At 39.2% G+C, this 25,969-nt stretch overlaps 1 protein-coding gene across 1 annotated transcript in view; it reads left to right on the top strand.

Moving 5' to 3' along the window:
- rassf3 (Ras association domain family member 3) overlaps nucleotides 1–25,969 on the top strand; it is a 74,770-nt gene that overhangs the window by 36,425 nt on the left and 12,376 nt on the right. Inside the window, exon 3 of the mRNA XM_047389814.1 lies at nucleotides 25,145–25,252. Within this exon, the coding sequence (XP_047245770.1) occupies nucleotides 25,145–25,252 (108 nt within the window). The remainder of the gene's footprint in view (nucleotides 1–25,144; nucleotides 25,253–25,969) is intronic.

The following is a 25,969-nucleotide window of genomic DNA, read 5'->3' as shown; positions in this document are numbered from 1 at the left end:
CACAACCAGTGCCGGTAATCATCTAAATTTTGGGGTGGGATAAAATGCAGCACAGTCTTGCACAAAGCATGTAAAATAGTCTCCCTATTCTCAGTACCAAGAAGAGGGCAACACCTCTGCATTGACTGTGCATGCATCAAAGCAATAGAAAACATTGTCATGGCCCAACTGACAGGTACATTTATCAATCCCTTTCTAATGACATTCTGGTTATCCACCCTAATAACAAACCCTCTAAAGCCAAAATTACGTTGGTAGCTGCAGGACAATCACAAGTCTAAACTATTTCTAACCCTTTAATTAGTTCAAAATGACATGGTTCAAAATATAAAATACACTTTTGTTCAGGAAATTCTTCAGACATTACAGGTATTTCTCTCTAAATTTATGAATTACTTTTCTTTATTAAAATGCAGAGCCATTTATTCTTTCCAACCTTCTCCTATCTATGAATCAATAAAAACATCATGTGATGTCCTTCTTTCTTATCGTTATCTGTATGACTGGTGGAAGAGGTGGATTTTATGCACTGCTTTTTTCACCTCCATAACAGACAAAATGAACAAATTGTTACATGCTGTTTTTGCTGAGAAAACTGAAATGTCTTTATTTTATCTGTACATGTCCACCCGTTATATGTTGCATTCTGTCCCATCACCCAGGACACAATGAGGTCTGTTGCACGGCGTCTTTGCCTGTAAACCGGATTAATTTTTAACCATACATTTAGCTGCTGATAGCTTTTCCCACAGGACCAAATATTGTAACCTGACAAAGAAAAAGCAGAATTTAAACTTTAAGAGGATGCTTCTAGAAAAAAAATAGTTGAATGTCTATGTGCTCCAAATAACCCAATCCAGAGTAATTTAATCAGGCAGCAGATGCAACAGACTATATTAATTTAATTTAAAAGCACCCAAATACAGTTAGTGACTTCCATCTGGTCTTGCAGCCTGCAAACCTTCTCTACATTAAATTATTCCAATTTTTTTATTCTGTGTTTGAATATTTTGAGGCTTACATTTAAAGAGTTTAAGAGAAAAAAAGCATAAACAGACAGTATTCCTATGGAGGTCCCAACGTACTGTACTGGACAAAATGAAATTGGACAGAAAACATCAAAAACAGCCCTTGATTGATTATTTTTTTCCATAAAATTAAAAACAGAAAACAAAACAAAAAACAATTCCAACAAATTAGAAGAAAGACACTTATGAAAAGAGAATAAAACAAAGAAAAAAGGATTTTACAACACAAAATAATTGCCAGTGCACAATTTCAAGCTTTAACTTGTAATCAGTGACTTCTTGCTTGGGCTATAAATATAAATTTAATTTATATTTAAATTAAGTGACACAGAGGACAATTAGAGTTTGTCAAGAGGAATGTTCAAGGACTCCTCTTTCGGTAGATTCGAACATTGGGAAATGTTAGAGGAGTACAGTAATTGCTTTTCAATTAGACAAATGGGATTGCACAAACTATTCACAGCAGAAATGGTTATACTCATAGCACTAGTGGGGGAACAAATTTAATGATCCATTGGTCCAAGCAATTCAAACTTCAAACCTCAAAAATTATTCAAAAGAAGGATGGGAGTATCTAGAAAACTGGAAAGGTATTTTCTCCAAACAGAGCATCATATGGAAGTGCTACCAAAACAAAACCTTCAGACAGAGACTGAAATAGTATTTAAAGACATAATACCAAAACACAAGACTCTGCTGCTCAGTAAAGAAGTAGGAAATTAGGATTATACAGTCTGTTGCCTACTCAGTCTTTCCTACTCAGCCAGGTTCACAGCAATCAGCACCTTGAAAAATTAGCAAAAAACCTCACATTTTGGTTAGTTTCATAAACAATTTACAAACCTTGAGTTAGTGGTCATTCAGTGACTCACATGTAACTTCAGTGACACTCCTGGTTTCACCATCGGTCTTTGTGATCGGAGCTGCAGGCTATGTTGGAAACATTATAGGTTGTGTCAATAATGTGTAACCAAAGGAACTACAGATCATCTGTCACCTAACAGCATTCTTTGTCCAAATCCCTTTGTCACTGCGTCGCTGAATATGATTGAGTTACATTTCAGTCTTTGTATCAATGTTAAGTTTATGCAGAAGTAATGTGTCATTTCTCAATGGGGCTTCAGGCCTTATGAAGGTCTTTCATAGATTTTATTTAAAAGCCTGGAGAACTAGTGATTCAACACCTTCAGCTCATTTTGAAGGATCCCAAGGTGTTTCCAGGCAAGAGGTTTGACACCGGGATCCTGCCATCTTTCTGTCCATCCATCTGGGTGAGCCAAGCAACCTTTTTTTAGCCACTTGTATCCAAGATCTTTCAGTCTCCCCAGACACCTCCTCCAGCTCCTCCGGGGGAAGCCCAAGGCATTCGCAGGCCAGCCGAGAGACATAGTCCCTCCAGTGTGTCCTGGGCCACCCCCTGGGCCTCCTCCCAGTGGGACATGCCTGGAACATCTCCTGAGGAAGGCGTCCAGGAGGCATCCGAAATAGATGCCCAAGCCACCTCAACTGGCTCCTCTAGATGTGGAGGAGCAGCGGCTCGACTCTGAGCCCCTCCTGGATGGCTGAGCTCCTATGGCCGAGGAGTTCCATACTCCTGGAGCACTCCCCACAGGGCACCACGAGGGACACAATTGAATGCCTTCTCCAGGTCCACAAAACACATCTGGACCAGTTGGGCAAACTCCCATGAACCCTCGAGCACCCTGTAGAGGGTATAGAGCTGGTCCAGTGTTCCACGGCCGGGACAAAAACCACACTGCTCCTCCTACCCCCAGCCTCTGTTTCCACCAGGGAATGCGTGATTGCAGGATTGAGGAGATCCTCGAAGTACTCCTTCCACCGCCCGATAATATCCCCAGTCGAGGTCAGCAGCCTCCCACCCCTACTGTAAACAGTGTTGGCGAAGCCACTCGGCTTCAGATCGGGGAGGCCATTCCTCCCAATCACGCCTCTCCAGGTGTCACTGTCGTTTCCCACGTGGGCGTTGAAGTCCCCCAGCAGAATAATGGAGACCCCGGGAGGGGCACTATCCAATTAATTTCAGTTTATTTATATAGCGCCAATTCACAACACATATCATCTCAAGGCACTTCATAAAAGTCAGATACATACATTCCAATTAATCCTAGCCATTGAACAGTGCAGTCAGATTCAGTTATTTATTCAAATTGGATAAAAAGTTTTTCTATCTAAGGAAACCCAGCAGATTGCATTGAGTCAGAGACTTGTAGCATTCACTCCTCCTGGATGAGCATGTAGAGACAGTGGACAGTCACTGGCGTTGACTTTGAAGCAATCCCTCATACTGAGCATGCATGTAGCAACAGTGGAGAGGAAAAACTCCCTTTTAACAGGAAGAAACCTCCAGCAGAACCAGGCTCAGTGTGAGCGGCCATCTGCCACGACCAACTGGAGGTTTGAGAGAACAGAGCAGAGACACAAAGAGAACAAAGAAGCACTGTTCCAGGAGTCCTTTCCATGGGAAGGAAAAGTAAATGTTAATGGATGTAGCTCCTTTAGTCGTTTCATCTAGGAAGAAAGAACAGATAAACTCTGAGCCAGATTTCAAGGTTCAGAGTCTGAAAGAGAGCACATAGTTTGTTACAGTTAAGCTCAGTCAATCGCCATGTCTAGGAGAGAGAAAGGGTTAAACACTAAAAGAAAGGGCCATGTGGATCATCGGTAGAGGGTGAGCATTAAGTTGTTGCCAGCAGAAGCTCGGACGATTCCCCTCTCAAGAAAGGTGTCACAGGTAGACACAGAGTCAGGCCAGGTGTAGCTTCTAGGAAGAGAAAAGAGGGAGAACAGAAAGTTAAAAGCTGAAATAACAGCAAATAATGCAGAATTAGAGAGTAGTGTGAGAATGTAGCGAAGAGGGTGAAAGTGGTCATTATGTCCTCCAGCAGCCTAAGCCTATAGCAGCACAACAACAGAGATAGCTCAGGATAACCTAAGCCACTCTAACTATAAGCTTTATCAAAAAGGAAAGTTTTAAGCCTAGCCTTAAAAGTAGACAGCGTGTCTGCCTCACGGACTAAAACTGGGAGCTGGTTCCACAGGACAGGAGTCCTGGTGATGAACCTGGTTGCTTGTTGAAGATGTAATTCAGCCATTTGGATCCGGTATGTGGGATGAGGGATGCATCTAAAAGTTGCAGGACATTGACCCTTATGGTCTGGAGTTTGAGACCCCTATTATAGTCTGAAACTCAAGTTACCACAAGTTTTTGTACTTTTGTCCAAGTCTGCTGTCCAAATCTTCTGTCCTAAGTCATTGGACAGAAGATAAACACAAGTGAACACACACACACACACACACACATTACGTGTTTGTCGTGGTTTCATCTCTAGGCTTTTCTAAATATTTATGTGTAAAATGCCTCTAGCAAATGAAAAATGAGCATTTATTTCATGCACTCAGGGACACCTCCAGGAATTTTTAGAGGCTGATTCCAGATCTTTTGTGTTATTGCACCTTGGTGCACAGTTTACAGTTAAGCTTGGGGAAAATGTAGGTGTGAACTCAACTAATCTTTTAATGATAAATCCACCTGTGTTGAGATTCCCATACATATACAGTTTTCTCACAATTAAGAGGAACATGATTATTAAAGCTGCCCACAAAGTTATGAATTATTAACTTTTTTCAGATGCATTTAAATTTAAAGAATCCCAGCAAAGTTTGTGCGTCCTGCAGGACTCTGGACAGTCCAGTAAGGCAACGCTGATCTGTGCACTCTGATTGTTTTTAATGGATCTCTGCTGGGTTGTATTTCAAGACTAAATTTGGGTTTGGCTGACCCACATGTGGCATATTTACTTTGGTGTCTTTTCTACCCTCACTGGTTTTAAATTAGTACTCGTATGCATATAACTCTCTCTCCGCTGTATGAGTGTGTGAGAATGGGTTAGGCTTGATTTAATGCAGATGTAGCATAGATTCCACTCTGCAGCTGAACCCGCTTTACTGATTTTTATGGGTTTTTGGCTGCTTGATGGTCTGTTACATGACCAGTTTAATATTGTGATGTACTTAATGTTCTGTTACTGTTTTGGTACCAGTTTACATTTTATGAATCTGAATAATGACATTTAGTGGGATAGAGGTATTCAGAAGACAGACTTATAGTGTGTAAAAAGCATATGGTTTCATTAGACCTTTATGCTTTGAGAAAAATATTAGCAACAAAATATTGAGCATAATTCTTATATTAGAACTCTAATAAATTTAGGAACTGTCCGTCATCTGCGTAACCAACAGGGATTTGTGACGGCAACTCCAAAACATTGGCTTTGTTGTCCCAAAGCCACTTTGTAACTAAATTGTTACCATGCTTATGGTTGTCGTTCATTTGGAAGACCCATTAGTTCCCAAACTTTAATTTCCTGATTGGTGTCCTGGCATGCTGTTTCAATATTTCCATATAATGTGATCATCTCATGATTCCACCTGTTTTTGAACCCCACCAGTCCCTCCTGCAGCAAACCATCCACACAACATGACGCTGCGGCCCTTGTACTTTTGTATTTTGAATCTTGTACGCTTTATGTAGTCGGAAGACCCCAAAGCGCTTTACACTACAATCAGTCATCCACCTACTCATACACACATTCACACACTGACAGTGGTAGGCTACATTGTAGCCACAGCTGCCCTGGTGCAGACTGACAGAAGTGAGGTTGCCATACAATCGGCGCCACCGGGGCATCTGAGTTTAGGTCCTACCTGACCTAAAGCAGAAAACATTTGTTTAATGTCAGACAGCTAAAAAAAGAATGTTATGTCTCTTTTTATACGGCATATGTAGATATCTGGTTTCAACTTTATTTATGTGTTGTGGTTTTTAAATAGTCTAGCTGCAAGTCTGTTTGAACTGGATCGAGTTGCCTACATGAAAGCACTAAAAACTTGGCAAATGATATACCAACTACAGAAGCTTTTTTCATTCATAGCTCCCATTTGTCTAAAGCAAACATTTGCAGGGTCACAAAACATCTCTGAGACAGACTTATGAAACATAACAGCCCTGTAATAAAGATACAACCGGGTAGCATTGCTGTTATCTTTTGTTGTGAGTCTTGTGTCGTTTGAAGTCTGGAGTGAGGTTACTTGTGAAGGACAACTGAACTGACGGGAAGAGCCTCTTTGTGCCTGCGGGGCTTCTTCTCAAGTTTGCAGAGTGAATTAGAAGCAGAGCAGAAAAAACGGAGCATTTGCGAAAACCTTAAAGGCCCAGCTAAATTTCACGGAGATTTAAAAAAGAAAGAAAAAAATTTTCCGTTTCCTGCTAAAGCCACACAGATAAACACTACATGCACTGAGGTGTCGGAAAATGGGCGAAAATCATCTAAATTGTCATCTTGAATCCAAAGAAGACTAGATTCATGTAGATTCATAGCTCAAACACCAGTAGACAGTAAATGCCTTTTGAGTTTGTAATTTTGAAGAAGAAAACTTATGTAACCATGCAATCAGGGTAAAACAAGATTTGTTTTGCCTTTTCTATTTCCAGAATATTTGTCTTCAGGCTTGTAAAAGTCCAGCTGCTGAGTCATACTTTTTTCATCTGGATTTTTTTCAGTGATCTTGGTAACTTTATACTCCTGCTGTGGAGATCTGTCGCGAAAAATGTGCTGGATTTAGTGAGGTTTCAGTTAAACTACCCATGCTGAAATGAACAGAAGTGAAGGAAATGGCTCTTTTTGCCTCTGGGTATGTGGAGTAGCAATCACTCACTTGTCCTTACACACGGAAAGACCATAAACATGCACAATGGATTTCTTTTTGTTTACCGCTCTGGTTTTAGCAGATGTTTTGTTTCAGTTTCTAGTCATTTTTTTATGACTTAGGGTAGTTGTAGCTTCATTGTGGTGCAATAATTTGATCTTTTGTGGGCTAGCGTTGAACGTCTGTGTCAGGACATCTTGCAACTATTGACTTTTTTGTGCAAATTGAAAGTTTTCTGTCTCAATATTGTATCATTTTGAAAGTTTTACATCTGCAGTGCCTTGTAAGAGTTTTTTTTCACATTACAGCCACCATCATTTATGTATTTTATTGGGATGTATTTTTTGGCTCTAAAGCTTTGCACATCTATAGAGGGAAATTTTGCCCATTGTTCTTTACAAAGTACTTTAAGCTCAGTTAGATTACATGAAGACTGTCTGAACATCAGTTTTTAAATCTTACTACAGATTTTCAAATTGATTTTTTAGGTCTCAACTTTGACTGGGACATATTCTACATATGAATATTCTTTGACCCAAACCATTTCATACCATTCTAGCTCTGGGCATAGGATTATTGTCCTGCTGGAAGGTGAACATCTGCCCTAGTCTCCAGTCTTTTGCAGCCTATAACAGATTTTCTTCTTGGATTATCGGATACTAAGATTTGACCTGCTTCCCTGTCTCCCCTGATGAAAAGCCCGTCCACGGCATGATACTCTCACCACCATGTTTCACTGTGAGTTTTTGAGAGTGACTTGATAGTGTTGCTTTTCCTCCACACTTAAGGTTTAGAATAAAGTCCAAAACATTCAGTGTAGGTCACATCTGACCACAGCAGCTCTTCTCATATGATTGCTGTGTCCCCTATATGGCTTGTGGTAAACTTATGGTCAACTTATGGTGTTTTTTTTTTTTTCAAAAACGACTTTCTTCTCACTACCTTTCCACAAAGGTAAGATTTGGGAGTCTATGGTTATTAATTGTTTTGTCAGCAGCTTCTCCCACCTCTAGCACCTCGGCTACCATCAGCGATACGGCTGCTTCTCTGATTAATGTTCCTCCTCCCTTTCCTGTTAACAATTTAGGGTGACTGCCATGTCTTGGTAGGTTTGCTGCTATTCAGTTATACCCATTTACAATGCTAGATTTACAGTGTTCTGTAAGAGGCTAATGATATTGTTTTATAAACTAAAACTGCTTTAAACCTCTCCACACATTTCTCCCTGACATGTCTGCTGTGTTCCTTGGTCTTCATGACGATGTTTCTTCTATGATCTCTAACAAAGCTTTGAGGCCTTCATAGAGCACCTGTATTCATACTAAAACTACACACAGTTGGACTTGTTTTACTAATTAGGTGAATTCCGAAGGCAGTTCGTTGCCCTCGATTTTATTTAGAGGTAACTGAGTAAAAGGCGAGTAATAAATATGCCTACCACACTTTTTAAAAAAAATTTAAAAAAATGTTTTATTCCACTTCATGACTGCCCTCAATAAAAAGTTTGCTAAAAAGTAGCTAAATAGGAATAGCTAAAATATATGGAAATTGGGTTACAAAAACGAAATTTTGTAGAGAGGAAAATAAAAAGTAAGGACTTTGGGAGCCATTAAAAAAAAAATAGCCTAAATGACAGTATATTTTCACAAGCTTTTCTTTAGATTTTCACCCAAACCTAAAAATAGCCATAAAATACATGATTGGCTGTTCTTTGAATGGGGCGGGCATAGTGGAAATTGTAAAACAGATGATTGGTTTGTTTGTTGTAGTGGGTGTGGCTTCACTGGAGCTGGCTGGCTGTCACAGAGGAGCCGCACATTCAACGGTGAACTGGACAGAGACGTCGAATGACCGGAGCGCTTAGTGGGATTTTTTTCCCCCTTATTTCAGTAAACTTTTTTCCTTATTTTAATTCATAAGATAATATTTTTTCGTAAAAGACGTCAGTTGGGCTATTTGTGTTTTAACATGGAACTATTTATACGAATTTCGGCCATACCGGTGGACTTACTCTAGTGACCGAAGAAGAGGAAGGGAGACGGCTGGAAGACAGTTGAGCGGATTTAAAGGAGGGAATCACCGGTTAACAGACACCCACACGTCTGGGTAATCATCGTGTCTGGTCCCTGTTTCTGTACATAAGCTGTGTATTATTTTTTTTTTTCTTATTATTGTTATTTCCGGAGAGGAGTTTTGATGAGACCGGGTCCGCGTCAGGAAGTTTTCTCCGCAAATGACGTGGAATAGCACGATGAGCAGCGGCTACAGCAGCTTGGAGGAGGACTCCGAGGAGTACTTTTTCACGGCGAGGACATCTTTCTTCAAAAAGCCTTCCGGGAAACTCACAGACAGCAAGGTAGCAACTTAAATAATTACAGTTTATGCCTGGTACACATATAAAAAATCGGTTCAAAAATAACTCCCAGGGTAAGAGTACGCCCACCTGTTGTGCAAGATTGTTTTCACCTGACAGAAAGATGGAAACCATCGTCAAAGCTTTTTACTTTAATAGTTTAAGTTTAATTCTTATAAGGTCACACATATGGTAATACATATTTTACGCGTTTAAGTTGTTACATTCTACTATTTGGGAAATCACCGGATAGTCTTAATTTTCAGCGCGGTTTGGCAGCTGTTGAAACGACTGTTAGAAGAACCCCGTTTTTCCAGTTTAGTTTCCCCGGAATTTGACAAGTTTGGCCGGTTTAGACTTCAAAAAAACCTGGTTCTGATGCAACAAGTTCTGGACTGGAGTGCTGAGTGGTAGAGACAAATTACGCCATCCTTAACATGCCTTGCCAAATGTGTATAGTTTTTAAAGTTCACATTTTGTTGCAAATAGAAACTTTGTGGATCACACAAAACCCAATTTTTAACGGGTTATGTGTGAACCACCAACACAGCACAGCATTGCACATCCCCAAGCCCCCCCCATCCTCACTGTGATACATGGTGGTGGCAGCATCATGCTGTGGGGATGCTGAATGGAGCTAAATACAGGGCATTAAAGATAGAAAACCTTTTAAAGGCTGTGCGAGACTGGGTCAGAGGTTCACCTTCCAGCGGGGGGACAACCCAAAACAATACAGCCAGAGCTACACTGAAATAATTTAGATCACAAAATATCAATGTGTTGGAGTGGTCCAGTCGAAGTCTAGGAACCCATGGCAGGACTTAAAAGTTCATTTTTAAAGACACTTTCCATCCAATCTGATTGAGCCTGAGCTGTTTTGAAAAGAGGAATTAGCCAAAACTGCCAAAAAGCTGGTACACACATACCCGAAAAGAAAAATGTAGCAAAACGTGTTTCTACAAAGTATGGACTCAAATGGGTTAAACACGTATGCATGTCACGGTTTTCTGATTCTTATTTCTGAAACTTATGAAAAAATCCAATAAATCAGAGTTAAAATACATTGAAATCTGCGGGTGTAAGGAGTATGAAAAGGTTTAAGACTTAAAAATGCTTTTGCATGTCACTGTACTCATCCTCACCCAGTTTATTTCAGCGTTGCCAACATGGCTGGTTTGTTCCCCGCTTTAACAGCTCAGCATAATGTTAGCAGAATCAGGCTATTCTTCCCTCTGCCCACTTAACATTTGTCTGCTTCTGTGTGACAAAGCTTGCATGCAGATCCTACAGCCTTGTATGACCCTTCACTTTTGCGTTTTGGCCAATGGACAATGTGGACCATGCAACGCTGCAGTGAGAGGTTACGACCTTAAACTGTGGCTCTGGAGCTGCAGTGGGGTGCCGCTGGTTTCCCACATGTCAACAGTAATTACAATTTGAGAGAGGAGCTGCCCCCTGGGAAAGAATGTGTGGCTCTGCTACATGAAACCGCTGGTTGTATATTTGGAAAGCAGAAGACTAACTAGACTGTAAATGTGTATTTATGCTCACTACTGTGTTGACATTTCTCTCTTTAGTGGCAATAACAAATTATGAATTTGTATTAAATAATTTAACATTTTTGCTTGAAAGAAGTGCACGCACGTCTGAAGACTTCCTGGTTTTGGTATTTTCTCATGTGCCATTTTTGGGAATAAGTCATTGCCAACATAGACTGGAACATATTGTTGGCTAAATGGCAGAATCTGGGTCAGACCGAACAATAAAAAGCTTGAAAATGGCTCTAATTAACATAAAACGTGTGTCAGTAGTTATATCCATCTTTGGAATAGTTTATTTTTCTGTAGGATTTTAATCTAAAACTCAGGGAAGTTGCTCATGCATTTGTCTATATGGAAATGAGAAAATAGGGATGTTATTGTGTGAATGCATTGCCGTTTGGCATTTATCACAGAGGATCGCTGCCGTCAAAGCAAGAACATCAGCAGTATACTTCCAAGCCTGTTTTAGAGAAGCTCCTTGGAGTTGGGAGTTATTTCTCTGCAGTGTGTTTGAGGAGAAACTGAAGTTTAATAAGGTTGAGCTTGGAAAGACAAGAGGACAAATAAAGAGAAACACAAGGACTGACAGCTGATGGACAGATTGTGGACACTCACACAGAGAGTAACAATGTCAGACGGGGATTTAGTCCCTACAACAAATGCCTTTTTTAACGACCTCTTCATTGTGTGAATGACAGTTTCTGTCTGGAAATGTCACGCCGACCACATGAACTACGCCGGGGTAATCCCACTCAACCCCCCATTATCTATACATGCGCATATGCACAGTGGACAGCTGAAGCAGCTCATCTTTAATTTAAATAACTCCAATCACAGACTGTGGGCTTACTGTGCAGCCGAAGCAGCAGCCATGGTGCTGCAGACACCCCTCCTCTTGCACTAATTAATGTAAAAAGTAACAATCTGAGAAAGACTTGCTCAGTTCATTGTGATACTGCAGCTTGGCTCAGTGTTTGAACAGAAAATGTAATGTAGTTTGTCCTGACAGTGATTGGTTGTGATTTGGATGGATGTCAGCAACTGGTTTCTTCACTCACCAGTTTCATTTGCCAATGAATTAGTTCATATCTGGCAAGAAATAGTTGCAGCTCTGACTCTAAACCAAAGCCAATTTATTTTTTAATAATCTGTTTTATTTTCTGTATGTGAAGGATCTATGAAAATAATGTGCAGCATCAAATTGACAAATTAAAAATGCAGAAATTTTATTTTAAACTAAATGAAACCAGTAAGTTTGTGAAATAGAAAAATAAATTTGTCATTGTCAGATAGACCTTCCTGCTTGCTCTCATGCACTGATTGTCATAGCATTACTATGAAATGACAAGACATAAGCCCACTTCTAATTTAATTTCATCCACATATCTATTTAAAAAGCGACTTGAGTTAATGTGTCAAACCAAAGGAAAAACGTACACCAGCTGCAGTGCTTTGACTTTTTATCAATAGAAAAAAATAGGGCAGAGTACCGTTTTCTGCTTTTATTTCAGGACATCCATCTCAAAACACTTTATCATTTAATCAGGATTTTATAGCTGTTAGTTCCTTAGTTCTTGCATGTAAAACGTGAAACTTAAAAGGAAGAGGGAAAAGCCGCATTCAACGTAGTCAGTGAACATTGTGTTTCTGGAAGAACAAACTGGAAGGTCTTTCCCCTATATCTTTCCATTTCTTGTTAAACATGTTTTATTAGAAGAGTAAAACCATAAATGTCAACAACCAGTGATTTTAAAATTATTCTTTTTTAGCATTTGCTTTAGATTTCACAACAGGTGAATTATTTAACCAAAAACACCAACAGTATTATATAATATTTGAGTTTTCTATAAATTCAGAATGTTCCAGAACAAGACCTCTTTAAATGATTTGTGTTGAAGTCCCTGACTATAATAAACTCCTCATTCCTTACCACCGCAGATTAAAAATGATGACATTCAAAGCAAAACAATACGTTTATTAGGCAGGAGAAATACATTTTCAATAAGTTGTGTTTGCACAGGGTTACCTGGAATGTTGTTGTAAAATATTATAAGCCAAATTATAAGCAAGTCATTGAAATCGGGAGTAAAGATGCTAGTGTTAGCCTAGCACTTTGATCGTCAGCAGAAGCATAATGCGAGTTTAGTGAAGGCTGTATCCATGAATGTTAAGTCAGGCAGATCTTTCCATTAATCATGCATCATCCCATACCTCAGTGCTGACATTTTCTGCTCCTAAAGCAGCTTATGATTTCAGGAGCGGTATTTAGTTTCAGGAACAGCGTTCACTCAGAGGTATTTTCTGTAAAGAAAGGAGCTGCAGCCGACTGAGAGAGAACCAGTGTCTGCACGAAGAGTTTAGCCATTGTTTGCCTTTCAAATGATCCAGGACGACTGACATCATTGTGTATTTGACAGAGTGAGATAACAGATTAGTTTGCAGATCCTTCACTCCTGTTTAGTCCTCACTTCCTCTGCATGTTGGTTGATGGTTCAGTATTGATAGCTTGGTGCAGCCTGTGTACCCTTCTGCTGGTGCGGAGTCCTCCTGAAGCCTCCTTTCGGTTTGTGTCACAATCACTTTGTGTCCTGTTAGGCTGATCTCTGGGCTGCATCATTACGCTACTTTTGCTTTCATTTACGTTGATCAGGATGGGTTGGGAGATTTCTTTAGAATTCCAGCTGAAATATAGTCAGTCATGCTAGGCTGGACGTTTACTTCCTCGTTTGCTGTTGTGGGAAAATTGCCGTTTAGTTTTTATCTTCAAGGGCATTCTGAAGACAGACTGACTGCCATTGTGGTTGAGAAATACAGATCTTCTCTGCCTTACTTCATTTCTTTTCTCACACAGCTATAAACAGCTTTATGACCTCACTGCTTAACCTACCAGAGGCATTTTATTTTCTTTGCCAAGTGAAAAATGGGAAAATGTCATATTTTTGTCAATTTTATATTCTTTATGCACTGAAAGAATCAGGCTACTTATGAATGACGTAAGTGGATTCATGTGGAGGAAAAATCCCCACAAGCTTCATCTCCAGAATAATAAATATCTTCTACATTGTCTTGTGGTTTTACATCTTTATTTACTAAACATTCAGCTTGTTTTGGAAACAACAAATAACCTCAGGGGTTATTTGTGGATCATTAAAGCATTTATTTGAGCAATGTTTACAAAGAAAATAATGTTTTTTAAAGCATTTGCTTGGTTGTTTGTTTACGTTTAACTAGCAGCTAAAACTGCTATTATTTACAGTATTTTCAGTAATTCCTGTGTTGTTTCTCCGTGGCTAGATTTCCTTCCTTTGTCCAAATTTGACCCGTTTTCCTGCTTCCTAAAACGTCACTTCCCCTTTGGTTTCAGCTCTGTTTTCAGTTTGCTTCAAACCAGCAGCATCCAGGGTTCCTCTCCAGTCTGGAAAAGACTGGAATTTGTTAAAATATTTACTGCTCAAAAAAAATAAAGGGAACACTCAAATAACACATCCTTGATCTGAATGAATGAAATATTCTCATTGAATACTTCGTTCTGTACAAAGTTCAATGTGCTGACAACAAAATCACACAAAAATCATCAATGGAAATCAAATTTATTAACCAATGGAGGCCTGGATTTGGAGTCACACACAAAATTAAAGTGGAAAAACACACTACAGGCTGATCCAACTTTGATGTAATGTCCTTAAAACAAGTCAAAATGAGGTTCAGTATTGTGTGTGGCCTCCATGTGTCTGTATGACCTCCCTACAACACCTGGACATGCTCCTGATGAGACGGCGGATGGTCTCCTGAGGGATCTCCTCCCAGACCTGGACTAAAGCATCCACCAACTCCTGGACAGTCTGTGGTGCAACGTGACGTTGGTGGATGGAGCGAGACATGATGTCCTAGATGTGCTCAATCGGATTCAGGTCTGGGGAACGGGCGGGCCAGTCCATAGCTTCAATGTTTTCATCTTGCAGGAACTGCTGACACACTCCAGCCACATGAGGTCTAGTATTGTCCTGCATTAGGAGGAACCCAGGCCAACCGGACCAGCATATGGTCTCACAAGGGGTCTGAGGATCTAATCACATGCACATTTGTGGCCTGCTGGAGGTCATTTTGCAGGACTCTAGCAGTGCTCCTCCTGTTCCTCCTTGCGCAAAGGTGGAGGTAGCGGTCCTGCTGCTGGGTTGTTGCCCTCCTACGGCCTCCGTGTCTCCTGGTGTACTGGCTTAACAGCTTGCATTGAAATGCCATCCTGGATGAGCTGCACTACCTGAGCCACTTGTGTGGGTTGTAGAGTCTGTCTCATGCTACCACGAGTGTGAAAGCACCACCAACATTCAAAAGTGACCAAAACATCAGCCAGAAAGCATAGGTACTGAGAAGTGGTCTGTGGTCCCCACCTGCAGAACCACTCCTTTATTGAGTGTCTTGCTAATCACCAAAGATTTCCCCCTGTTGTCTTTTCCATTTGAACAACATCATGAGAAATTGATTGTCAATCAGTGTTGCTTCCTAAGTGGACAGTTTGATTTCACAGACGTTTGATTTACTTAGAGTTATATTGTGTTGTTTAAGTGTTCCCTTTATTTTTTTGAGGGGTGTATTTATCACAACTTAAGTATGGAAAAATAAATCCATCCATCCTCTAGTGGTTCAGCTGAGGATGAAGTGAGATTTTATTTTTAAAATGGTTAATGGCAGATGATCATGCAGGCTTGTGAAAGCTGGATGACATCTTAGATTTTTGGTTTAAAAATAATAACAATAACTGCAGGATGAATGTATAATTAAGCTGTCGAACTTTTAGGATTTTAAGTCCAATACCTCCTGACTGCTTTTGTATTATTTCAAAGCTTATGTCAGTGTTCCCTTTTTGAGATTCATTGCATCATTGTGATGTGAAGCATTGCTCTTATTCACAGGATTTTATTAGACTCTCCCTCTTCAGTTCTCTGTGTGGCCCTCGCTATCTTCTCCAACAGGCCCAGAGGCTTTTTAGGCCTGGAAAAACACTCACAGGCACATTAACACAGCTCCATTACAGAACAGTATGTGGTGTTTTATAACATGATAAATCTGCCTTTGAAAAGAGCTACCTGCGTCATGGAGAACAGTGTCCGTCTGGACTATGTGTGGGTTGGAGGGGGCTCCTCAAAACAAATGCTAAGCTGGCTTTTAAGATTAATATCTGATATGATCGGAGAAACTCTGCAGTGTAGGAAGAAGTAATAGATCTCCTTCACTAAAAGTCTGCAAATGTAATACTCCATTCACTCAATTACATTTGAGTGTTTAATTTATTATCCTCTCTTTATGTTTAGAAAAGTTAGCCAGCCTTGGAAAATAATCATTATTTAGATTTTTTACAGTGCTGTTGTACTCAGTCACCCCTGTGTGCTCGATGGCTGCTAGAGAAGGTTGTCAGCCATGATGAATCACAGCAGCAGCTGCCTCAACTAGACTGTTTTCCCATTCAGACGTCTTGAACAGGTGTTCTTTGCCCCCAACTACTACAATACTTAATGGACAAACCGCTCAGAGGACTGAATAAAGGTGGTGAAAACAGACATCCTATTTGAGCTGCAACATCAAATCCATTTTTTTCCCCTTTGGATTTCCACCCATCTATTCATCCCCCTGTTTTCAGTAATGTTTATTTGGTCAGAGGCATTCAATGTTACTAAGTAACTATTCCTCTGTACAAAGGTATAATAGCTAAAAGATAATTGGCAGACTCCATCCATACGTGCATGGTTTTGTATGGTTTCTGCAGAAAACTCTGCCACAAATTAAATTCTCTTTTATATTCAGACTTTAAAAATGGGCCAAAAAGGAACTCAGAATGTAAGAAACTTTTTCAGATTCTGACATGAAAAATCTTTAGTAGTTCTGCCAAATTAGGAACCATGTTGATGTGCTTCTCAGATCATTAGGAATTCATTAAGGTTCAGAGTGGTCGCCCATTTTCTTCAGCTGTATTTTTATGTGCAGCAAGGTCAAGTTGCTACTTCTCGTGACAGGTAATCGGATAATTTCCCAAACACAGATGATTGCTATAACTAAAACCTGACCCCAGAGTAAACAATCTACATGTGACACGAATCAAAAGTGGCAAAGCTGTGTCTGTATTTATAGTAGTGGGAAGGCTGTTACACTTTTCTTCATCTACGTTTATAAAGTAAGGAATTAATCTCTTTGGTTGCCACCATGGTCTGATGATGATTCTGTCTCATCCTGCTTTGTAGCCCAGAAGTCATCTGGGAGCAGTTTTGTTGACTGTGATCTGCAGGCTGCCATTTTCACCAAACCACTGAACTCTTTGAGGCGGTCTGCTGCCCGCTTTGATGTGTGCAAAGGAAAGTGAAAGTCAAAGCACGATAAATGACATGGAATTGATCAGCCTGTGGTTCTGCTCAGGTGTCAAGAAGGCCCAGCTGCCTTTAGACGGTCTTCATTGTTGGATCTGCTAGACTTTGCTTCACAATCTCTTCTAATTTTATAATTTACAGCATACATGGTATTTTGATTTGTATATTTGCTGATGCCTGATGGATTTCGAAAAATAAAGTACTCTAGATTGTTGGATGTTGCAGCTAAAAGGAAATTCATAAACGTAAATATTGTCAGCTCAGTCATGTGGGTGAGCAGCAGAAGGCACTAAAAATGAAAAATGGTTGGCTGTTGAAGAAGAAAATTCAAACATCTTAAATTGGTCTATGTCAGTCCCTGTCTTCGCAATCAGTGCATCTTGCTCTATTGTCCCTTTAGTGCGGAAACAATATGGACCCTAAAAATATCAAATCATGAGTATTTACAGTCAGTGAAATAAATATTTAAATATTCCTAAGACTTTTAACTCTAATAAGGCTTAAAAAAAAGTCCAGATTGTTGTATTGGGAAATGTTCTGTTACCCTTTTATTGTGTTGAAATCCATTCCACACACCCTGTTCATGATTCAAAACATACTTAATTTTAGGTTTGTACTTAATGACAGCATTTATGTTCACACAGCTGTGTGTGAAATAACCCACCATTGTGTGTGTGTGTCATAAAAATAGCCTGTTCTGCCTGTGTGGGTTTTTACTTCGAAGTCAGACTGTTATTCTGCTTGTTTCTGAGGGTTTGGCTCGTGGTCGCTGATTATCATCCTGTGTGTTTTGGTCAGTTTGATAATAGGCAGTGGGAGGAGTTATTCATAATCCTAAAAGGGATTTTCCACTGTAGGCGAGGTGGGAGCTGGTTTGACTGCGCACCGATACAGTCATCATTACACACACATCTCACAGGTATTGTTTCCTGTCTTCCCCTTATTGGACTGGATTCAGACACACCTTCCTTTGTCACCCGTGTACCCCTGCAACAACTAACAGTACTCTGACACAACATCATGTAATGTAAAGCTGCTCTTTCACTGAGCTCTGCTTCCTCTGCAACCCAATCTGGATGCAATGATAGTGGCTGCAAAACATTAGACTGTGAGACCTTTTTATTTGGAAATTAAAATGAGATTATTAAAGGAAATGAGCAGATAATATATGTAATATGTGCATGCCCAGTAAAGATTAGTTTTATTTTAAGCATAAAATTTTTATGATGATTTGAATCTTTTATGAAGATGTGCTGCTGAGTTTTACAGCATATTGTTATAAAAAGGAAAATAAAGCTGTGAAAATGTTAGATATTCAAGCTTTAGCAGGATTAAGGTTGTCAAAAAATTATACCATATAATTTTAATCAGTGTAAGAGCCTAATTTTTTTAAACAACTTTTACTTCTGTCACATTGAAGATAGAACTGTGCATGAAGAGTTGCCTGACCTTTCTATGTGAAGAATAAAGTTTTAGTAGCATGTTTATTGTGAAAGATGTCACCTTAGACTTTGTTTCTGTGTCAAAACAAATTGAAATCAATCAAATTTATTAGCTCTTGAAATTAAATCAGGCTCAGTTTTCTAGGAAGAAATCAGTAAAGACCCGCTAACAGAACCAAGAAAATCTATCAAGCTTGAAGCTCTTCAGATAATCAGTGGTTTTCTCCTATTGTCTGGTGTCCTCTATTGCAATGATTGAAGTCTCTCTGATTTTATTGATGGATTTTATTCTGAAGGATGCTGCTGGAAGATTTAAAGCATTTTGCTCCCAAGGCCTTTTCAAGAAAGCTGTTTAGTACTGGTTAATTTAGTTAAAAACAATTTGTGTTTTGTTAGTTTCTGTGTGGACTTTTGTCTTGTTTTTTTTTTTTTTCAAATCTTCTTATATATTTTTTATTATAATGTATGATAGGTATACTTTGTCTTTTAAAGGCCTTTAAAATAGAGTTGTTGCAATGATAGTTTGATCTTATCTTTGTAGAGGGTGAAAATGATGCAAAACTTACTGCTGCAGAAGTCAAACTTTGCCTTAGTTATCAAAAACCTCTTATTATACAGGCTGGATGAAGTAAAACAGAAAAATATTTTGGATCTCAACAGAAACAGCATTACGGCTCAGGTGACAAGGATTTAGCCTGGGATAAATTACAGCTGACTGGGGAGGGAGCGCAATCTTACCACACATTTTGGATTTCTTTCCCCTGATGATCACCTCCCTTATCAGAAAATAACCGCACACGTCATGAGAGCGACCTGTAACCCTTTCCTGTGGCAGCTCGAGGTTTATTTAGTTACTAAGTTGGCCGATAAGGCCGATGGTTATTCGCTGTGTTGCTTTATAAGTAACTCACTCTGCTGTAAACTTCGCTGTCAGTGCTCTCCATTACAGCCACTGTTTGTTTGCTTTGCCTTTCATTGCTTGAACTTGTTTAAAGTGTGTTGAGTCTTTTTATGTTGCTTAAACACCTTAATCAGCTCTTAAGTAAATGATGAAATTAGTATTTTTTAGTTTTAAGAAATTGGAGTCATTTGTGAGGGGACTTACGGATGTTTCTATGTAATGTCAGGACTAATTATCCTAATAAAACCTGGTCAATAACTAGGAGGTTTTACTATTTTCTTAAAAAAACATCAACACCTAACTCTACTTAGAAAATACAGAGTAAAACAAAATTATAATCCATCAGAAGCACATCAACCATTTAGGCAGTCATCATTCTGCATTATTGTAACCTCACTGTCTGCAGACTTCCCCCAAGGTCAGAACCATGAAGTTTCATAATCTCCGCCAGCACATACTTACTCACACAGACACACGCATTTCTGGTTGTTTTAGTCTGTTGCACAATATTCGTGTTAACAGATCATTTGTAAACCTCAATGGTTCAGAACTAGCAGATAAACTTGAACTCGATGGCCGTTGTATACGTAACGTGGTTATGTTTGTATGGAAAGGTTTGTTTTAAGGAAAGCTAATGAGACTGTTTCTCAGCAGGTATTTGATAAACATTGAAATGGTTCGGTGGTGGGAATGCTTTTACTGAATGTGAAGTCAGCAGGAGCACAGCTTGGAAGGACTGGTTTTATTGTAGTTTTATGAGATTTTCTTGCTCTCTAGTCTGTTCTGGTTTGATTAACTCATCCTTTTTATCTTCTTATTTATCAGTTTTATTTGTTGTCCCTTATTTGCATGACATGTTCCTCCCTGTCCTCTCCTCTTCAAACCTTGCTTTACTTCCCCTATCCTGGTGTTGGTAATGAACTGAGCTCCATCTTTGGGTGGCCTCTGCAAACACACTTGTTGTGGTTTTCTCACAGACTCCTGCGACACAGACTGGAGGTTCTCTGCTCAGTTCCTCATGCTGTACTGCTTGAACCACAGTGGAAATATGCATTCAGCTCTGGAGCTTAATGTCAGTGTGGTCCTCTTTATTGTGTGGAAGGCTGGCTCCGGTCTCCTTGCGGTTCTGCAAGTTTAGTCTGCAGGTTTTACTTATGGTCTCCAAAATCAAACCTCTGGTTTTCCTACCAAGAAAAGATGAAAGTTTTGTCTATTTGAGTTTTGTTTGGCTTTAAATTTGATCTTTTGATGGAGGTAAGTTAAACTGTGCCACCGGCCTGTCTTATTGCTGGTTTTGGGGTGGTTATGACGCTGAGTTTTTATTGGTAGAACTACTCAGTATCAAGTAATTGACCTTCAACAATGACCGTTGTATAGATCTGATTCTGCAGCACATCTAATTTTCCCTTCAGCTGAGACTGGCTGCCCAAGATTTCTTTGGACGTTTAGAAAAATTCTGTGGTATAAGCGTAGTCACTTAGAGGTGCTTTATTTATACATCTGTGTCACTAATAAGAAATAAAGGCAAATGTGACAGAAAAATCCTGACAATAAATATACTTCTCACATGGTACTCTGTGCAGACACTTTATCTGCACCGATGAAGATTTAGTGAAGGTGAAGTATTTCCTGATTCAGATAATTATCTATCTGTCGAGTAAAGTAAAGGTTCTCTTGAGTGAAACTAATTTCGGACACAACCTTGACTTTTAAACCGAGGTACCTAAGGAACCATGATCCTTGTTTGCTGTTACACCTCTAAAACAGATTGAAGCATCTTTAAAAATGACTTTGTACTGTCATTTAAGACATGCATTCTAATCAAAGTTGTTTGTATGATTTACAAGTGTCCATTAGCCCCAGAAGGTCCATTTTAGAATTATCTAAGTGTCTGTTTCTCTCTGTTGCAGAGAAAAGGTGTGAGCACTTTAAAGCACATTGTTGTGGTTTTTCACAGGGCCGTGTGGTCCCATTAGTGCAGGAATGCCAAGAGGAAAGGTGTGGCTTGACTCACCCCCCTCCCCCCGGATTCAGCAGGAAGATGCATACAGTGGGATGGGCTGGAAGCCAGGAGGGTTACATGAAGTATAAAAATAAGCAAATATAATCTGGATTAGTAGTGAAGCAATCCAGGTCAGAAAAGAAGTCTAAAAAATATTTCCAAAAAGGGAAAGCACATTTATTTTATTCCCAATGCATGAGTAAATTTCATTTTATTTGGAAGATTTTAGATAATGACTTTAACATTATCACAGTTTGATTTTGCTGGGGTTTTTTTTTCAGCAAAATTAATATTTGCCGTTTCCTCCATTTTCATTATGAAGGCGCAAGAAAAGTGATTTTAAGAGAATGACCCAAAATGCAAATTATAACTCCTGTAACCTCTAAATCAGAAACAGTATTTGTAGGTAGTTGTTTATTAGAGCTGCACAACATATTGAATCGCAGTAATAATCACAATATCAATGTACTAAATGTCATTTGCAAAGGATTGCTTGGATGCAATATTTAAAAGTATTTATTTTTTGTGCCATACATGCCAGTGATATATTTGGCCTGTTGCGCTTCCTGCATACATTTGATATGCTAAAGGTCATGGAGTCAGGAGTAGGGGTCAATAATGATTACATGTTTTTCTAAAATTGTACCAACTTCCGTCGTTTTTCCTGCCAAATTCCTGAAGAAAACCTAGGTTTGCAGAAATCTTTGTGACCTGCTGAAATCTTTTTATAAAAGACTTTACAAGATGAAGTAAACCAAATGTCTCTGATACAGCGTTTAAAAAATGCGAGTAGCTAAATCGGTGTGTTTAGTCTGTCCCAGAAAAGCCCAGTCTAGTGCTGTTTGGGTGTAGCTGCCTCTCGGTTAAAGATGGCGCTGTGATGTCACATATTTACAGACGGAGGACATCAGAGGAGCATGACGCTGGTAAACCAAGGCAGGAATGCTGCAGGTGTGTGTGATAAAAGGCTAAAGAAAGAAAGTCCTGTGTCTCTCTGACAAATGTTTGGAGGTGAAAGAGGGTGGAGACTCTGATACGTGCTTTCTGTTCTGCTTTTTTCGTGTTGCAAACTTCTGCTTTTTCATGCAACAAGTGAATTATAACTACGCCTAGTCACTCAAGATCTTGAGCTAAAGTACTTGGTAGCTTGAAGTAATGACTGAAAGATGCATCTAAATCTGTAGAGCTAAATGTGACCATGATATATGCAGAACATTTGACCACACATCAGGATAAAGTGAAGTGGAGGAACACCTTTCAGATTATAATAATGTAATTCTCGACTGCTGCTCCGTCGGTTTAGTGTTGATCTTTCAGCCTCAGTGGGAGGACTCGCTTTGTTCCAGGATCTCATTGTATCGCAGCTCCTCTCTTCTCCTGTTTGTTTAGATCCGGTCACTCTCATCCTCCCAGTTCCCTTTAACCCCGTCTGTTCTGAGCCAACAGCCTCACAAAAACACAGTATTTTGCAAAGGTACCTTGAGCCTTTTTACATTAAAGCCACAAATTTTAATGTGTTTTATTAGGATTTACCAACACAAAGTAGTACATTATTGTAACGTAGAAGGAAAATCTTGGATAGTTTCCAAACCTTTTCACAAATGAAAAGTGAAAAGAAATTGTGGCTTTGTTTCGTATTCCACCCCAAGTCCATACTTTGTAGAACCACTTTTTTCTCCGACTATAACTGCAAATCTTTTGGGGTAATTCTTTATCAGTTTATGGAGAAAATTGAACTTGTTACCCATTTATCTTTCTAAAATAGCTTAAACTCACCCAGATTGTGTTTAGAGCATCTTTACACCTCAGTTTTCAAATCTTCCCGGAGATTCTCAATTTGACTTGAGTGTGGACTTGACTGGGTCATTCTAACACATATGTGACCAGCTTTCCTGTCCCGGATGAAGAAAAACATTCCCCCAGCATGATGCTACCACCACCATGTTTCACTGTGGAACTGGTGTATTGAGGGGGATGTGCAGTGTTTGTTTTCTGCCACATTTTTTGGTCCTTTCTGACCAGAGCACTATCTTCCATGTCTTTGCTATATCCCCTTCATGGTGTGTGAAAAACTGCAAACAGGACTTTAGCAGTTTCCTTCTTGCTGCCGTTGATGAAGGCCAAATTTGTGGAGTGCACAAATTGATAAAGCTCCTCTGTGTGGTTGAAAATATTAAGGTGCTCACATTCCTCCTCTATAATACGCTGGCATCAAGCGATATTGCTTAGCTGCTCGTTGAACTTTACCTTTCCTCACGAGAACCCATAATCTCCTTTACCGGTCCCTTCCTAGTGATAAGATTTGTCTGGTTAGAGGCGGCAGCCGCTTAAAGGTGAGATTATGTCGGTTCATGTCGGTTTTCCCTCTTTAATCCTGCTCAATCCGGCTGTCGAAGAGGTCAGGAAGACCTGGAAGTGACAACAGGTTGGAACAATTATTCATTGTTTCTCCTGGTTCTTTTACATTTTCTCCTAACACTAACTTTTCAAAACCTGTTGTTGTCTTTCTGAGGGATGCTCTGGCAGCGTTCATTGGTTCTGTGTTGTGGCTGAACAATGTGGGTTTTTATTAAGCTATAAAAAACTACATGTTTCATAACTTTATTGATTAAACCTCAACTTGGTTTCTTTTTGAAACAATTGGATAACACTGGAAACTGCACATTCAACATAGAAGGGTTGTGAATGTTATTAATGAAAGGCTCCTACAACCGGTGCCATATTAGTCAAGTTTGACTCCATGCTTTTTAAATGTCCCTGCAGAGACTGGCATTGCTGTTGTTTTTCAGAGCCATCAACCTATAACTTCTCCAACCCGCACTTGTTGCATCGGCACCTCCTGTCTTCCTGCAGCATTGTGTGTGTTATCCATATAAGGGTGTACGTGCTTCAGAGGCTTTACTGGATTCTGCAGTGTGTGTGTGGTTTTTAACAGATGCAGAGAGGAGCTGCACTATGCCCATGTAAGCACAGGACACACCAGGGAAGGATAAGGAGTTCACACTGTAATTTCTGTGCTGATTTCACTGAGTTTTAAACCTACGAGTCTGATTTTTAGATCTAAAAACATAAATTGGGACAAGAAATGATCTAACTAAAATTTTTTGATAACATGGCAATAAATCATTGTTTTATAAACCAAAAACTCACACGTGCACATTTGATGCTCTTGTTGTATAGTCAGAGGCAGTGCTTTATGACATGTGTTTATATAAGTCGTTTGGGCTTCTTGGAGTCATGCTGACTACATAATAAAACATTTAATTGTCTCTGAGGTCAGTGCGCTGCCTATATACAACTGATGCAACATAAATGCCTGCTCCATGTGACCGGTGTTATTTGTGTTTTTGGTCACTGTCTACGTTTCTGTCTCTTAAAGTAAGTCCTTGAATCTTTAAACCAATTAACTTTAGCCTTATATTTATTTCTAATTATTTTCCTAAGGACTGGCTAAAGTTAGCAGTCAGTCTCTCAGCATGGGACTGATTTAAAAACTGAGTTTTTTGCCATGGGTTGACCCTGAAGCAGGGAGGCCTTTCACATGTTGCCTCTGAGCCCCATCTAATGCAAGAACAACTGAGCTTGGTCAGCGTAAACCTAATTTATATATCTCAAAACGACTCATATTGAGTGCCAGAACCCTTGATTTGAATTTTAAAAACATTTTCTTGCATACCGTAGATGTCCTTGTGCCCTGCTGCTGTTATCTAAATGGACACTGCATTGCTTTGGTTATTTTGCCTCACTCAGCGTTTCATGTTTTCATTTTATTTCCCGTCTCTTCCTGGAAGGATGTGGAGAAGGAGCGAGAGGTACGGAAGGAGTTCAGCAGAGAGGAAATCAAGCAGAGGATCGAGCAGTACAACTCGCTGACCAAAGACTACCTTAAAATGACTCTGGTGAGTGGATGCTTCATCATTACAGGCTCAACATGAATGCATGAGGAATGATGCTGATGATGTCACAATATAATAATAATAATAAATGTATATTTAAATGAGAGTAAGTCCAGTTTTAATGGGAGAGTAAAATCTGCACTTTGTTTTTAGTGGCTTTTTACTATCATTGTTTTCTTTGTCTGGATGCCTGGTTTGTGTTTGTTATAGTACATTTAAAAATTAGCTTATGTACAAACTCAATAAATGGGCCTAAAAAAGTGAATCAATAAACAAATTAAATAACAAATAGAACAAAATTCGTAAACGCAAAATAAACGAGAGAACAAATAAACCAAAGAAAATGAGCGACTGAGTAAATGCATGAAAAAGTTGTCAATTCAAATAAATGAGAAAATAAATGTAGATTTGTAAATTTAAAAAAAGAAAATTTGTAAATTTGTAAGATGAATAAATAAATAAAAATAACAGAAAAACAGAAGTTAAATGCGTAATTAAAAAGGAAAAAATTTTTAAATGAAATGATTAAATCAATAAAAATGAATAAATCACAACATTTTGTAAATAAGTGAGTGAAATATCTCTAAGTACATGAGTTAATTAATAAATAAATGGAAAATGAGTAAACTGATGGCAAAAACAATCAATTGCATCAAATCAGTTCAACTCACAGGTTCCAAAGGAAATCTATTGAGGGAAGCTAGTTTAAAAAAATCCTGG

This window comes from Girardinichthys multiradiatus, chromosome 17 (genome assembly GCF_021462225.1).
Source record: "Girardinichthys multiradiatus isolate DD_20200921_A chromosome 17, DD_fGirMul_XY1, whole genome shotgun sequence".
NCBI lineage: Eukaryota > Metazoa > Chordata > Actinopteri > Cyprinodontiformes > Goodeidae > Girardinichthys > Girardinichthys multiradiatus.
This window is presented reverse-complemented; position numbering and strand designations above follow the sequence as displayed.